Here is a 13,167-nt window from a genome sequence, read left to right as displayed (position 1 = left end):
CAATAATTAAATCTTACTCTCGTCACCGCAACGTTATTGATTTGTTGTCCTCCATTCGTTCCTGACCATCTAATACGCGACTAATGTGCCTTATTGTATCATAAAAATAACGCGCTGTCAGATATGTTAAATAATGATTAAAAAGAAAAGCACACACGAGAGAAATAGTTATTTATTTACAATTGTTCGGCTACAATAAATACAGGACGACGATCAGAGGCACTTGTTAGAAATGCGTGAGGTATAAATATATAGAAGCGATCTTCTAATAATCCTACTCGAGGTATACGGGTTCTAGTCTATAATCGTAAGTTATTTGGTGGTTTCGCTCTATATCGCACATTAATGGTCGATTACATATTCAAACACGATAAAGGTGGCCTTTGCTAACTTACCTATCATGATATTAGTCATAGTTATGCTTTCACACATAAAAGAATCTCATTACCAAAACTAATATCGTTAGAGGGCATAGGTAGAGAAACTTTACATAAAATCTACATAATAAATTTTTCAGATATTTCACAATTTCATTTTGTGAATGTTTTCAAGAAAGTTGGAAACGAAGGCGCTTTCTATGATGAAATGGAAAATTTTCTTGTAATTTTCTCCACGCTTGATTAATTGGTCGATTTATGATCAAAACAATTAGCAGATTCTTTAAATTTACATAATGAAATAGATTAAAGTAAAATTATGAAGAACATAAACATCGAACATGGTGATGCGCCTCGAACATAAAATCAAATGAAATGTATAAGTCTCGACCTTTTATAAGAATATAAAAGATAAATGCATTCAAATGAATTTACGTGAAGATTTTATATACAAAAATGTGCCGAGTTACACCTTTATTCAAGTTTTTAAAGAGTGAGCAGAAAGGGATATTTTTTAAGGGAAGTAAAAGGAATTTAGATTTAGATGATACTAATTAAACTTAACCGAAAAGAATTTTCGTTTTTTTCCGTTTAAGGGTTAGGTTACAGAAAGATTTGATCTATAGATTTGAATCTGTAATCTACCATAAAAAGACGGGGCATTTCTCAACAAGGAAATTTTTTAGTCCTTTGCAGGGTTTACAGGTAGTATATTAAAAGCAGCGTATTCATTTCTATTATACATGCATTCCTGTAGTGCATGATTATAACAAACAACTGTGGACAAGTCTCTCACGAAGCGAACGGCTGGTAAAAAAACAGAGTTTTTCGAAATTGTGAAATACATGTGCTGCCGCTCAATGCATTCTAGTTTGTAAAATAAATATTCTTCGGTATATGAAAAACTTTTAAGAAAGAAACTCCTTTTTTACCGGGCCTTATATGGCTGAAAGTCCTGGAATTTTATGTAAGATGGAGAAGCAAACTTTTTTGTTAAGGAATATACTGTAGATGCTTACATCCTCGGCAACTATCTACAATTTCGTAAATAATGTTGCAGAAAATAGTGTACAGCAGATGTAACAAGATAAAACTAAAAGCAAACTAAGGCGTAACAACTGAAGGCAAACTAAGAGCAAATTCGCTTCGAATATTCGATTTGGTAAGATTTCAAACATATAATTAGTTTTGCCACACGATGCGGCTTAAAGTTAAATAAATAATTCCTGACGATAATGTTTACAATCACTAAGTTACAATTAACGACTTAGTTTCTAATATCATTATCCAATCATTGGTAAATGAAGAAATACATTGAGCAACTTTTCACACTCAGTTGCACAAAACCTAATGCACAATTTCGCACATCGTCCATTCTTTAAAATTTAATAATTTTGAAAAATGCTCCGAAATTTATAGGTTCCCTGCCACGTCACTTGCATTAATTGGAATAAATTTATTCAACAGTAAATCCCTTTTATATTGCCCAATATAAGAAGGATGGATTTTCAAAGCACTTTGTACTGTATTATTGTCAAACATTAAATAAATCAACAAAATGTTTTTCTTTCACTTGTCGAGTTTGTTTGAAGTTAACACATTCACTGCTAGTCGAATTAATGACGGGCTATCGTGCGTCATTTTCACACAAAAATTGTGTGATTATTTATCGAGTGTAAGCCTTTGTTTTGCATAACGACTGTTATAAGAAATTTATACAGTGTTTTATTTGAGACGTTTTTATACAGCATTCCAGTCGACATTATAGTAAAATTAATCTATGAATTTATACAGTGTTTCGTTGGGTTTATTGTTCTAGGATCATTAATAGCCACGAGTCTATATCAATTAAAGCACCAGGTCAATTATGTCGCCCTGTTCCAAATTTTAAATATGATTAGTAGCTAACTCAGCGGATTATACTAGAATTATTACCATTTGTATGCTTTAGACTGAAAAATTGCATTATAATGGGTTAAGATCATTACAATACAGCATTCATCTCTTTTTAGCGCATTTTCTCATTTATGGAAAAAAGGCGCTGTTGTGCTCGTCATGTCCGTCCGTCTGTCTGTCCGTCCGTCCGTCAGTGACCGCGTTTTCGTCGACGAGAAAATGCGCTCTCTGTCACTCACTGCAGTGAGTATTGAGTTATATTTTTTCGATAGTTTCCTCGAAGTATTCACAAAAACATACCTACACGATAAAAGTTGTATAAGATGTAACTTCTTGAATAATTTTGTCGCCAAAAGAACCGAAAATAAATTCAATTTTTTCGCCTTCGCTTTAATAACAGTTAACCGTGTCCTTATCTGCACAGCAGAAATTTTCGTGTTCAAGTTCCGGAGGTTCGGTTGCGGCGCTTTTTCATCTCCCGCTTGCGCGGACATCTCTTGTACTCCGTGATGAAGTTGCCGAACTTGCATGCCGGCAGTCCACATTCTCCTGACATGATGCATCTGATGCAAAAAGAAACGGCATGAAATTTTATACAGACGTTATGGTATATAAATAAATAGTTGAAAATTAAACTTCCGTATCAAAAATAGCAAACTAGATATAGATATATTTTGAACCAAAATAGATATATTTTAAAGTCTGGCGTAACGTTTGTCACGTTTCGTTAATGACACAGACAACACTCACCTCTCATCTTTAGGTTTGAAGTAACGCTGTCCCTTCATGAGACGCCGGCAGTTGCCACGGTCGGCATCACACACACACTCGCAGGCGCCTGCCTGCAGTGGATTTGCTTTCGTCACGAAGAGTTCGGGGCACCGGCACCTGAACACAAGAGGCAGAATGCAGTTCTGTGCGCATGACTGAAACAACATCAAAGATAATGTCTTCCAAAACTTCTTGATCATTCACTACTTGGAATTATTCAAGACTTGGACGTCCAACACACTCGTCTCCAAATATATTGTCAGTTAAATATCAACTTTGCAAAACAATTGTAGGATAACGGAGTTAATAGAAGACATTAATTCTTGAGCATCAGGTCAACATCTCTTACATCAGAGGTTGAAAACATGAAATATTATACTACTGGCGAAGAGTTGCAATGACGAAGCAAAATTACTCTCCGAAGAATTCGTGAAAAATTAAAGATGAATGTGTGAGAACTGTCGATGTAATTTGTGAAAGTAGGGACGAAGAATGACAAAAGATCTTTCAATATGTATAAAAAAGTACTCGTTAATGGATGAATAATGCATGACACATTGGAATGCGTCGTGTATGAATTAGTTGTAAGTTGTCTCTATTCAGATAAGCAGATCAGACAACGGTGTCTATGAAATCTCTTAGAAGCTTCAGACAAATTCGGCGGTAGTCGACCAGGTGTTAGTTCAACAATGAATCGAAAAAAGTTGTGAATAAAGGACACGAATTCGAGGCGGAAAATAAAAGAGTTGGTTTGCTAACCTCAAATTATTGTCTGCATTTGATCATGACTATCAAACCATTGAATTGATAGTACAAACGAAATTTGAAATAAAATGGAGAGGCAGAGCTTTCCTTCTGTAATTATTTATTTCGTTATGCCTTTATATGACTTTACTTTGTTTTGAACATCTACTTACTCTTTTTTAGCTGCAAGGTCTTTTTGAACAGCTGCAGTAGTTCTTTCGTTTCTATCTTTTGCTGTGAGAGGCGCGTTTTTCAAGTAGGTCTGAGCGAGCAAGTCTGCAGGTTGTGAGAGCTTGATTTGTTGGCGCGTCCTTCCTTGTTGCTCATTCGTCCATCTCTGAGACTCTTGCGACATTTCAGGCTGCTCAACGATTCTAACTTGAGGTTCGTCCTTCTCAAGCACGTTTTCAACAAGCGCCGGCACTACGGGGTGTCTCCGGAACTCACCGATCGAAGGTGCGCTTTCTACTTGGCTCAGATCGTCATCTAATTGCAAACTATTGCCTATGATAGCATCGTTATATTGTCTGTAGGAGCGTTCAGTGCTGATGGTTTCTGATACTGGGGAGCCTATTACGCTGGTATACGCAGCTGTCACCGCGTTTGATGGTCTCATGGCATTGGTCCGCGAAGTCGTTGCTGCCGTCGAAGATCTGGTAGTACCGCTCTGCATTGCCGTTGACGAGACCGAGCGACCAGTGGAACTGGTCTGTAAGAAATTCTCGTCTGCCGCGGTACTTGAAAGTCTAGAATGTAGGTTTGTTTCGCCACTAACGAGGTTGTATAGCATATCTTGAGTAACTGGACTTGTGTAAGTACCATCCAAGGTGCTGGGTGAATAATAATTCGTTGACGGCAGATCTGAGGAGGTTGAAACTGGCAAGGAAAAGTTTGTGAACCGTATATCTTCTTCCAGAGTGCTGTGATGAGTCCCGGAGTGATGTACTGGTGTCAAGCGATTACGCGTTTGATGAGAGGATGCTAAAGGCTGGTAGAGAGTATCACCCGAGTGATGAGCAGGTCTTTGGTGCTGTTGGGTAAAATGGTTTCCCATGAAGGGAGCAGAAGTTTGCTGCTCTTGGTTCATATGAGGTGGTCGTATGTTGATGCGAGACTCGGTGTGCAAAGGATATTCATACCCATTTACGAAGGCAAATCGAGGGCGGCATTCACATGACGTGTGGTTCTCAAAAGTGAGTTTGTCAACGCCTGTTTTTTCAGTACCGAACGTCTGGAAAATAGGATGAGTTTTTACGTATTTGAAAAGGTATATATTTCAAATCACATAATGTTATTGAAGCGTTTAAAATCTGCGTGTAACGCGATTTAATAAAAAAATTTCTTGTTTATTTACTATTCCTAGTCTATACATGAAGAAATTTGAATGGATAACTATGTATCAAATGTTTAAATTTTATTTCTCATTGATTCAAGGATTGATCGTTTCAATTGCTGCGAAAAAACAGGGAATTTAAGAACTTAGCTTGACAATACGTAATAACATAGAAGTGAGTTATTTCAAAGTTTCCAGTAAAGCCATTTCCACACAATTAAGTACTCTTGTTTTAAAATCTCTGAACTGAAGATCGAATTTTGAGATTGATCGAATACTTAAACTTGATTGAGAAGTAAATTCTGAAGGATCCTAATATCGTTTCTGTGCTAAATTCTTAAAAAAAAATGGACAAACCTGGCCCATTCGCGTTTGATAAATGAGCCGCAGATTTTCTAAAATTAATAGACTATTGTTTTTGAATAGAATATAATCTTGAAAATTTTATAAGGGGATTCCACCCTTAGAAATAGAAGCAGAAAAAGATCCCATCTTATTTAAGCTAGCAAATGTAGGAAATCAGACCGTATAAAGTTTAACTTAACCTGGAAGCATAAGTTGACGCCCAATTATAGCAGATCGATAAGTATAACTTCACAACTTCGAAGAAATAAATGACAGCTCAAAAGAAAACAAAGTTACCGAGGTATAAGCAGTAGCCCCGCCATTCAAGTAATCACTGACTTACCATGTAGAAGAAGTGGAGGTCGATGTCGTGAGATTCTTTAACAGAGCAGACGTGTTCAGGGGAGTAGCAACATCCAGCATCCTCTCCACAGCGGTACACGATCGCACATCTGCGCAGCAGAATATATTTAATTAATTTAATTAAAATATACTTTTAATTATATTTTTAATCAGATGCAGTAGAGTTGTGTCCCACTAGGCATATGACGATGAAATAACATTGATTCGACGTTGTTTCTAATAAAATCAACTAGTAATCAAAGTTTTTTCAACGTCGTAAACGTTGTTTCGACGTCGTAAAAGTTGTCTCAACGTCGTAAACGTTGTTTAAACATCTTAAACGTGGTTTCAACGTTAGACAAAGCACCTTTGGTTTATGTGGAGCAGTGCTAATCTGTGTTAGGATTTGTTTAATGCTCCTTGGCTGTTTCAGGTTATGTTAGGTTCTGCTTGGCAGGGCAAATTATTGAGCGTTATGTTTTTTTATTTAGGTTATTTATGTCTCAGTTACGTTTGCTTTAGAAATACACCAAGTATAATGTGACAGTTCATTCATCCTTCCTTCCCCCAATCGAATGTGGAAAGAAAAACGAAATGACATTGATTGCATAAAAACGATACGTAAAGGTTTTACAAATTATAATTTTGTACTCCTTACAAATCATCGAAGACAAATACGATTCTCATTCTGTCCTAAGTGTGAAACATTGTAAGGGATAGTAAATTTAAGGTAATATTGTTTATTTGTCGAAATATTAAATTGTCATTTTAGTTTAGAGTGAACCGGAGGAAAGGTGCGGAATGTTAGGGTGAAATGGTTATTGTGCTGTGGAAAGCCTGAGCGGAGGTATGTGTGAGAATAGGATCCGATGTAGGTATGTAAATAATGATGTGAACAGATCGTGTAAATAACTGATTTCATATTTTAGATATAGGTTATTTAGGTTCGTGTATAGGTTATTTTGTTAGTAATTATTGATCTATTTCTACTTTTCTACCCAAAAACTTCACCGTAATTTCATTTAAAACATTCAGCTGATTTTGTTGCAAAAATTAAATGTTATAGTCACCGATGTTGGTCAATGACAAACATAACCCTTAGAGCCTCTGAAGACTAAGACTTAGGTTGAAGACACATGACAATTCGGGCCTATCTGAAGGCAAAAGACGCACCTGGGCCAGCCTGCAGGCAAAGACGCACCTGGGCCCGCCTGCAGGCAAAGACGCACCTGGGCAGCCTGCAGGCAAAGACACACCTGGGCCAGCCTGCAGGCAAAGACGCACCTGGGCAGACAAAAGACGCACCTGGGCCAGCCTGCAGGCAAAGACGTACCTGGGCAGCCTGCAGGCAAAGACACACCTGGGCCAGCCTGCAGGCAAAGACGCACCTGGGCAGCCTGCAGGCAAAAGACGCACCTGGGCCAGCCTGAAGGCAAAGACGCACCTGGGCCAGCCTGCAGGCAAAAACGCACCTGGGCAGCCTGCAGACAAAAGACGCACCTGGGCCAGCCTGCAGGCAAAAGACGCACCTGGGCTCAGCCTGCAGGCTGTCTCTTATACACATCTAGATGTGTATAAGAGACAGCCTGCAGGCAAAAGACGCACCGGTGCCAGCCTGCAGGCAAAAGACGCACCTGGGCTGCCTGCAGACAAAAGACGCACCTGGGCCAGCCTGCAGGCAAAAGACGCACCTGGGCCAGCCTGAAGGCAAAGACGCACCTGGGCCAGCCTGCAGGCAAAGACGCTCCTGGGCCAGCCTGCAGGCAAAGACGCACCTGGGCAACCTGCAGGCAAAATACGCACCTGTGCCTGCAGGGAAAAGACGCACCTGGGCAGCCTGCAGACAAAAGACGCATCTGGGCAGCCTGCAGACAAAAGACGCACCTGGGCCAGCCTGCAGGCAAAGACGTACCTGGGCCAGCCTGCAGACAAAGACGCACCTGGGCCAGCCTGCAGGCAAAAGACGCACCTGTGCCTGCAGGGAAAAGACGCACCTGGGCAGCCTGCAGACAAAAGACGCACCTGGGCAGCCTGCAGACATAAGACGCACCTGGGCCAGCCTGCAGGCAAAGACGTACCTGGGCCAGCCTGCAGACAAAGACGCACCTGGGCCAGCCTGCAGGCAAAGACGTACAAAGACGCACCTGGGCCTGCAGACAAAGACGCACCTGGGCCAGCCTGCAGACAAACGACGCACCTGGGCCAGCCTGCAGGCAAAAGACGCACCTGGGCCAGCCTGCAGACAAAGACGCACCTGGCCAGCCTGCAGGCAAAAGACGCACCTGGGCCAGCCTGCAGACAAAGACGCACCTGGGCCAGCCTGCAGGCAAAAGACGCACCTGGGCCAGTAAGTTTTGCCGCTGGTCGTCTGGTTGGCGGAGAGGTCGACGCAGCGGCGCACGGGTGTGGCGCACTGAGCGTTCGCCATCACGAAGCGCACGTTCTCGGATGCCAGACGCACCAACCGCGCTGCGCAGACAAGGAAAATAAATATTTTAGGTCTACTTTGAAACTCTTTTTGAAACTTTGAAATACTTTAATATTCTGCAATATTCAGCACGAGAAAAAATTAAAATGTATAAGTAAAAATCTTAATATTGTGTCAAATCGGGCGGCTGAAGCTGATTAAATATCTTTTTGTAAACAAAATTTAGTCAAGTAGAATATCAATTTAATTAGGAACTCCCTGGAAACAAGTAAACGAGTCGTGTGAACTATGAGAATATCTTTGGAGCACGGAACAACTTAATTGCTTTCACTACTAACGGACATGAAGAATTATTTTGGTTTTAAATAATGTGTTAATCGCATATTATTGTACTTATATTATGTACAAATTCGCATCGGTTGCAGGACACTAAAGATTACTGGTTTAATGATTGTAGTTGATCCTCTTGTTCACCGAGAAAAATGATTAGGTCATAGTGTCTTAATGGAGACACAGTTTCTACAAGAAGTTCAGATACACCCTTTTGCCGAGCCAAACTGGGTCAGGATGACGCACACGAGGGCGAAAAATGCATCGCTATTTGGAAAAAGTCCCACTCATCTCCATAAGTTTTGATATAAATACAAAGATGGGCTGCGCTGCAACAGGTTATAAATAAATCATCCCATGTTTTTACTGCCCGATTAATAGATAGGTGAGTGAAATAGGATAAATTAGACCGGACTCGATTGGATGCGAATTGAATAGCAAGTAAAAATGACGAGCTGTTGAAAAATTTTTAACTATAAATGGATCTTTCCTTGAAGAAGTTCATGAGTTGCAAATCAAATTGCACGAGTATATCATTAATAAATTGATAATATCGCCCATTCAGTTTTATGCGCAACAGACAGATGCACTTTATTCGCAATGTTGATCACTGCTTTGCAGTTTATTCATGTGTCCTTCACGTATTTTTTAACTGGAGGTTTGTCAATTGTTTATATTAAATATAAAAAAATATAACTCAGTAATCACTGCAGTGAGTGACAGAGAGCGCATTTTCTCGTCGACGAAAACTTGAGGTCAAGGACGGACGGACAGACGGATGGACAGACAGACAGACGGACATGGCGAGCACATTAGTGCATTTTTTCCATAAATGAGAAAATGCGCTAAAAAGGAAAGTTGTATACAGAGAAGTAAATTTTCTGAAGCAATAGAAGCAGAGTCTGAATTTTAAACCAACAACAAAATTACCGATGTTGGTTACAATTTGATGAGAAACCAGAGCTGCAACCAGGAAGTGCGATGCTTGGTAATCTTGCTAATAGTTAATGAGCGCAGACGAGCAACGAACCTCGCGAGAACTCTATGACCCGAACATGTATGGCGGCCGCCTAGGTTCTATACTCATAAGCTTAGTGCCGGCCGTTCCATCCATTCGTTTATTTATGCTTCATGACCACACGGCCCTGCCTCATTACCCTTTCATTTGTTAGACAATGATTCATTTCAAGAACAAAACCCAAACAGGCGATGGTTTCATCTCATGGAAGGTACTTTCCAGAAATTTTGGCCGGGACAGAAACGGCCCCCCATCGGCCATCAAGCGGCCAAAGGTGTGACGCTTATAATTTTCAGCGGAGCCGCTACGTGTTCCTACACTCAGGAAGGAACACAAAGGGCTTTTAAGTAGAGCTACGAGGAGGATGACTAAAAAGTTCGCTGTTGCTGGGCGACGACCACACACAAGTTCACGGTCTCGGAGAAAATCTTCCTAATTAAATTCGCGAAGTGAAAAAGGATAGTCGATCACTGACGAGAGCTTCGGCTTCAATGAATGAGATTTATTTTTTTTCTGATATATATTAACATAAACAATAGATTACATTCAAAACGTCGCAGACGTTATTCATGGTTATTATTATTTATTTTTTTCTGATATATATTAACATAAACAATAGATTGCATTCAAAACTTCGCAGACGTTTTGCGACCATCGTTAGTAGTTGTACCAATTCGCAATGGTTTGGTTCAGCAAAATGAAAGCTTAGGTTTGATTTATTCATGCGATCTAATCTTAGAATGCTTATTATCAATGCGACGCCAGCTGCATCGCTAAAAATATATCTAACCGTGCTTGCAGCACTGGCAAATTACATGCATCAAACTGGCATTTGAATCTAGCAGACAACTGCTTCTCAGAAATCTCTCTTAGCGTTTCCTGTATTGGCTAATCACTGGCATCGAGCAGCAATAACTGCAGTTCTTATTTCTTTTTAGTACAGAGAACCTATCCCACCATGCTTGTCTAACAGCGGACTGATGCGTGCCTGCACTGACAGCTCATCACTCCAACGTGCATTTTGTGCGCTGTGTCTGCGCTGCAGTTTGCACTTAATGTGCCAATCAATTAAATTTCAAGGACGAATAATTATATATGATCAAAGATTGCCACAGATTGTGGTCTGATATTGCATTATTTCCTGCAACTGTTCTTTCAATTGCTGATTTATTTCTGAAGTGTCAATTAATAAGGTAAATTTTTAATAAAATTTAACTAATTGTTATTTCAGCTGCCCACTGCCCCCACCTCGACAAGTATTCAGAAAAATCGACTGAAAAATGTGAGTAAAAATTAACTAAATACTTTTTTTTTATTTTCTAGTGTTAGTTTTGCCTTCCAAATGAAATTGCTACTTTAAATTCTTCGGTTGCAAGTTTTGTGCGCGATTTTTTCTAGCTAAGAAAGATCATCAATAACTATAATTAAATAATTATTGATAATCGAAAGGTAATCAATGAAATTGAACGACGATGAACGTTCAAAGTATTAATTTACAATAAGCGAATAAGAAGGTCTGAAATTTATTTCTTCAATCATTTAATTTCTTGACAAATCGTCGAGAAGTTTTCATGTTACGACAGTAAACCTGAATAAGATAAGTGCAGTGTAGATTTGTTACCTCATTTCAATCTTATATAATGGTCGCACTGACTTCAGCATGACAAAAATGTACCTTGAAACGCGTAATTTTATTCCAATATAAGGTGTAACATTGAAATTTAATGTATTCCCTTTTTTGGATTCTAGAATGCATCAAAAGTTTTATTCTCAATTAATAGTTATGGCTCGAAAATCCTGGTCTTCAATCATTGCTTTTGATCTTTCAATCAGCGACCGAAAAAATTTTCCTGCAATTAGTTTCGTATCGCATCAATTAAATAGGAGAAGACATCTCCCGTAAAATTTGTGCCTCTACTGACAATTATTATTGATCGTTGATGACACACGAAGAACGAGCTTAAATATTGACTACTTATTTTTTATCCGTGCTGCTCTTAAGGAATGAGTTGAATAGAGGAAATCTATAACCGACAGCCCCAGGACTATATGAGCGGCTTTTAATATAATTCATTAAAAATCGATGAGATGTCTCATGAGATTTGTGTTTATACAAGCAGACCCGGCATCGATAATTGCATTCGGAGAATTAGTTTCAATAATGGTCAGAAAATTATTTAGAACAATATAAACTAATTTATTAAATTTAGCTGAATTATTCGAATGCAATTATCACTTCATTGTTTGTCTCAACACACACACCTTTCACGAACGAGCTATCATTAATTTTATGCAGTTCTACACACAGCCGTTCATGGTCGAGAGGTTGTCGATTTTATATAAATATATATTCTATCCATACCCATCTTCCCAGAGGTCCATAGAAAAACCTGAACTAAAAAAAATATTTTCAAAAGACATTTCGTAGGAATGCAGTCACCGCAAGAAATGAAGGTCACACAATGGGCCAGAAGCTCTGCTTTTTTTTTATTATTTCATCTGGCGAAAAAATCAGTATTTCCCAATAGCCCTAAGGCCTTTCAAGACGCGCCGAGTCTCGTATTGCGTTTCAAGTGACAATCAGGCGAGCGAAGGATCATCAAATATCAGTACTGAAATAATTCGAGGATCAATGGTGGCTTACTATCGTTCACATTGTGTTCGTGCAATAACTGAGATTTATCGTTAGTTCTCGTGATTGAATGGCTGGAATGGCGCGCCATAATTCCTTCAAAGAGATCGTCGTATTGCCATCAGCGGAGGTAAAAACATTCATTTATACCAGTTCTAAAATACAATGTAGCATGGCGAAAAATACGACGTTTCAAAATGCGTGAAACTCAGTCATTATAGTAGCTCAGCGAAACGTATCTCCAACATCGAAGTAGCATCAAGCAATCCACTCACTATAGAGGTTTAAGCTTCACAGGAAAAATTAGGTGAAATTTATTCCTGTATTAATAAACTAAAATTCCATTAAGCAGCAATATATTGGCGAAAATTACAAAAAAAATTGCAGTTGATGTCAAAACCTGGTCGGCATGGCACCGAACTGTAAATTCGGTTGGTTTGCCAGTTGATTGAACGAAAATGAATAAATTTAACTTGTAATGTCTCAATGGCATTATAATAATACTTTACTTCATTTCTTGCAATAAATTCTTGGAATTCAAGGGTACGGGGAAGCTGCACATTCCGCTAATGGTAGAAGAAATCGATCCTGTGCACGCTAGTTCATTGGAAAAAGTTGTTCCCCATTTCATGTTTTTCCTCACTTGCCTATGCAATACTTTAAAAAAAATTGACATCACAAATGAAGAGTTTGTACCATCCATAAAGTTGTATTTGTACACGGAACTATAGTTTGTAAGAAGAAACTCCATTATTTTAATTTATGTACATTTAATAACCTACTTTCTACGTTTTCGATTTTTGGTAGTTCTAATCAATCAAAATTCTTTACACGTGCATTCAAAGTCCGCAATATATTATTAAATGCAGATAAAGCATCGGTTGATGTAATTCGTCACAAAACATACACGCCTTCATAGAATTATCATTTGACATATTCAGGGCTGGTTTG

General features: G+C 38.9%; 1 protein-coding gene across 1 annotated transcript in view; it reads right to left on the bottom strand.

The window, feature by feature from the left end:
• Positions 1–2,494: 2,494 nt before the first annotated feature.
• The window catches only part of LOC108665467, a 35,093-nt gene continuing 24,420 nt past the window's right edge, over positions 2,495–13,167 (bottom strand). The window contains exons 4-8 of the mRNA XM_018152222.2: positions 8,148–8,277; positions 5,810–5,918; positions 3,962–5,019; positions 3,024–3,161; positions 2,495–2,836 (exon numbers count right to left, since the gene is read on the bottom strand). Coding sequence (XP_018007711.1) covers positions 2,713–2,836; positions 3,024–3,161; positions 3,962–5,019; positions 5,810–5,918; positions 8,148–8,277 — 1,559 coding nt within the window. The 3' untranslated portion in view covers positions 2,495–2,712. The remainder of the gene's footprint in view (positions 2,837–3,023; positions 3,162–3,961; positions 5,020–5,809; positions 5,919–8,147; positions 8,278–13,167) is intronic.

This window comes from Hyalella azteca, unplaced genomic scaffold (assembly GCF_000764305.2).
Source record: "Hyalella azteca isolate HAZT.00-mixed unplaced genomic scaffold, Hazt_2.0.2 contig4447, whole genome shotgun sequence".
NCBI classification, from domain to species: Eukaryota; Metazoa; Arthropoda; class Malacostraca; order Amphipoda; family Hyalellidae; genus Hyalella; species Hyalella azteca.
The sequence above is the reverse complement of the archived record's forward strand: the minus strand, read 5'-3'. Positions and strand labels throughout refer to the sequence as shown.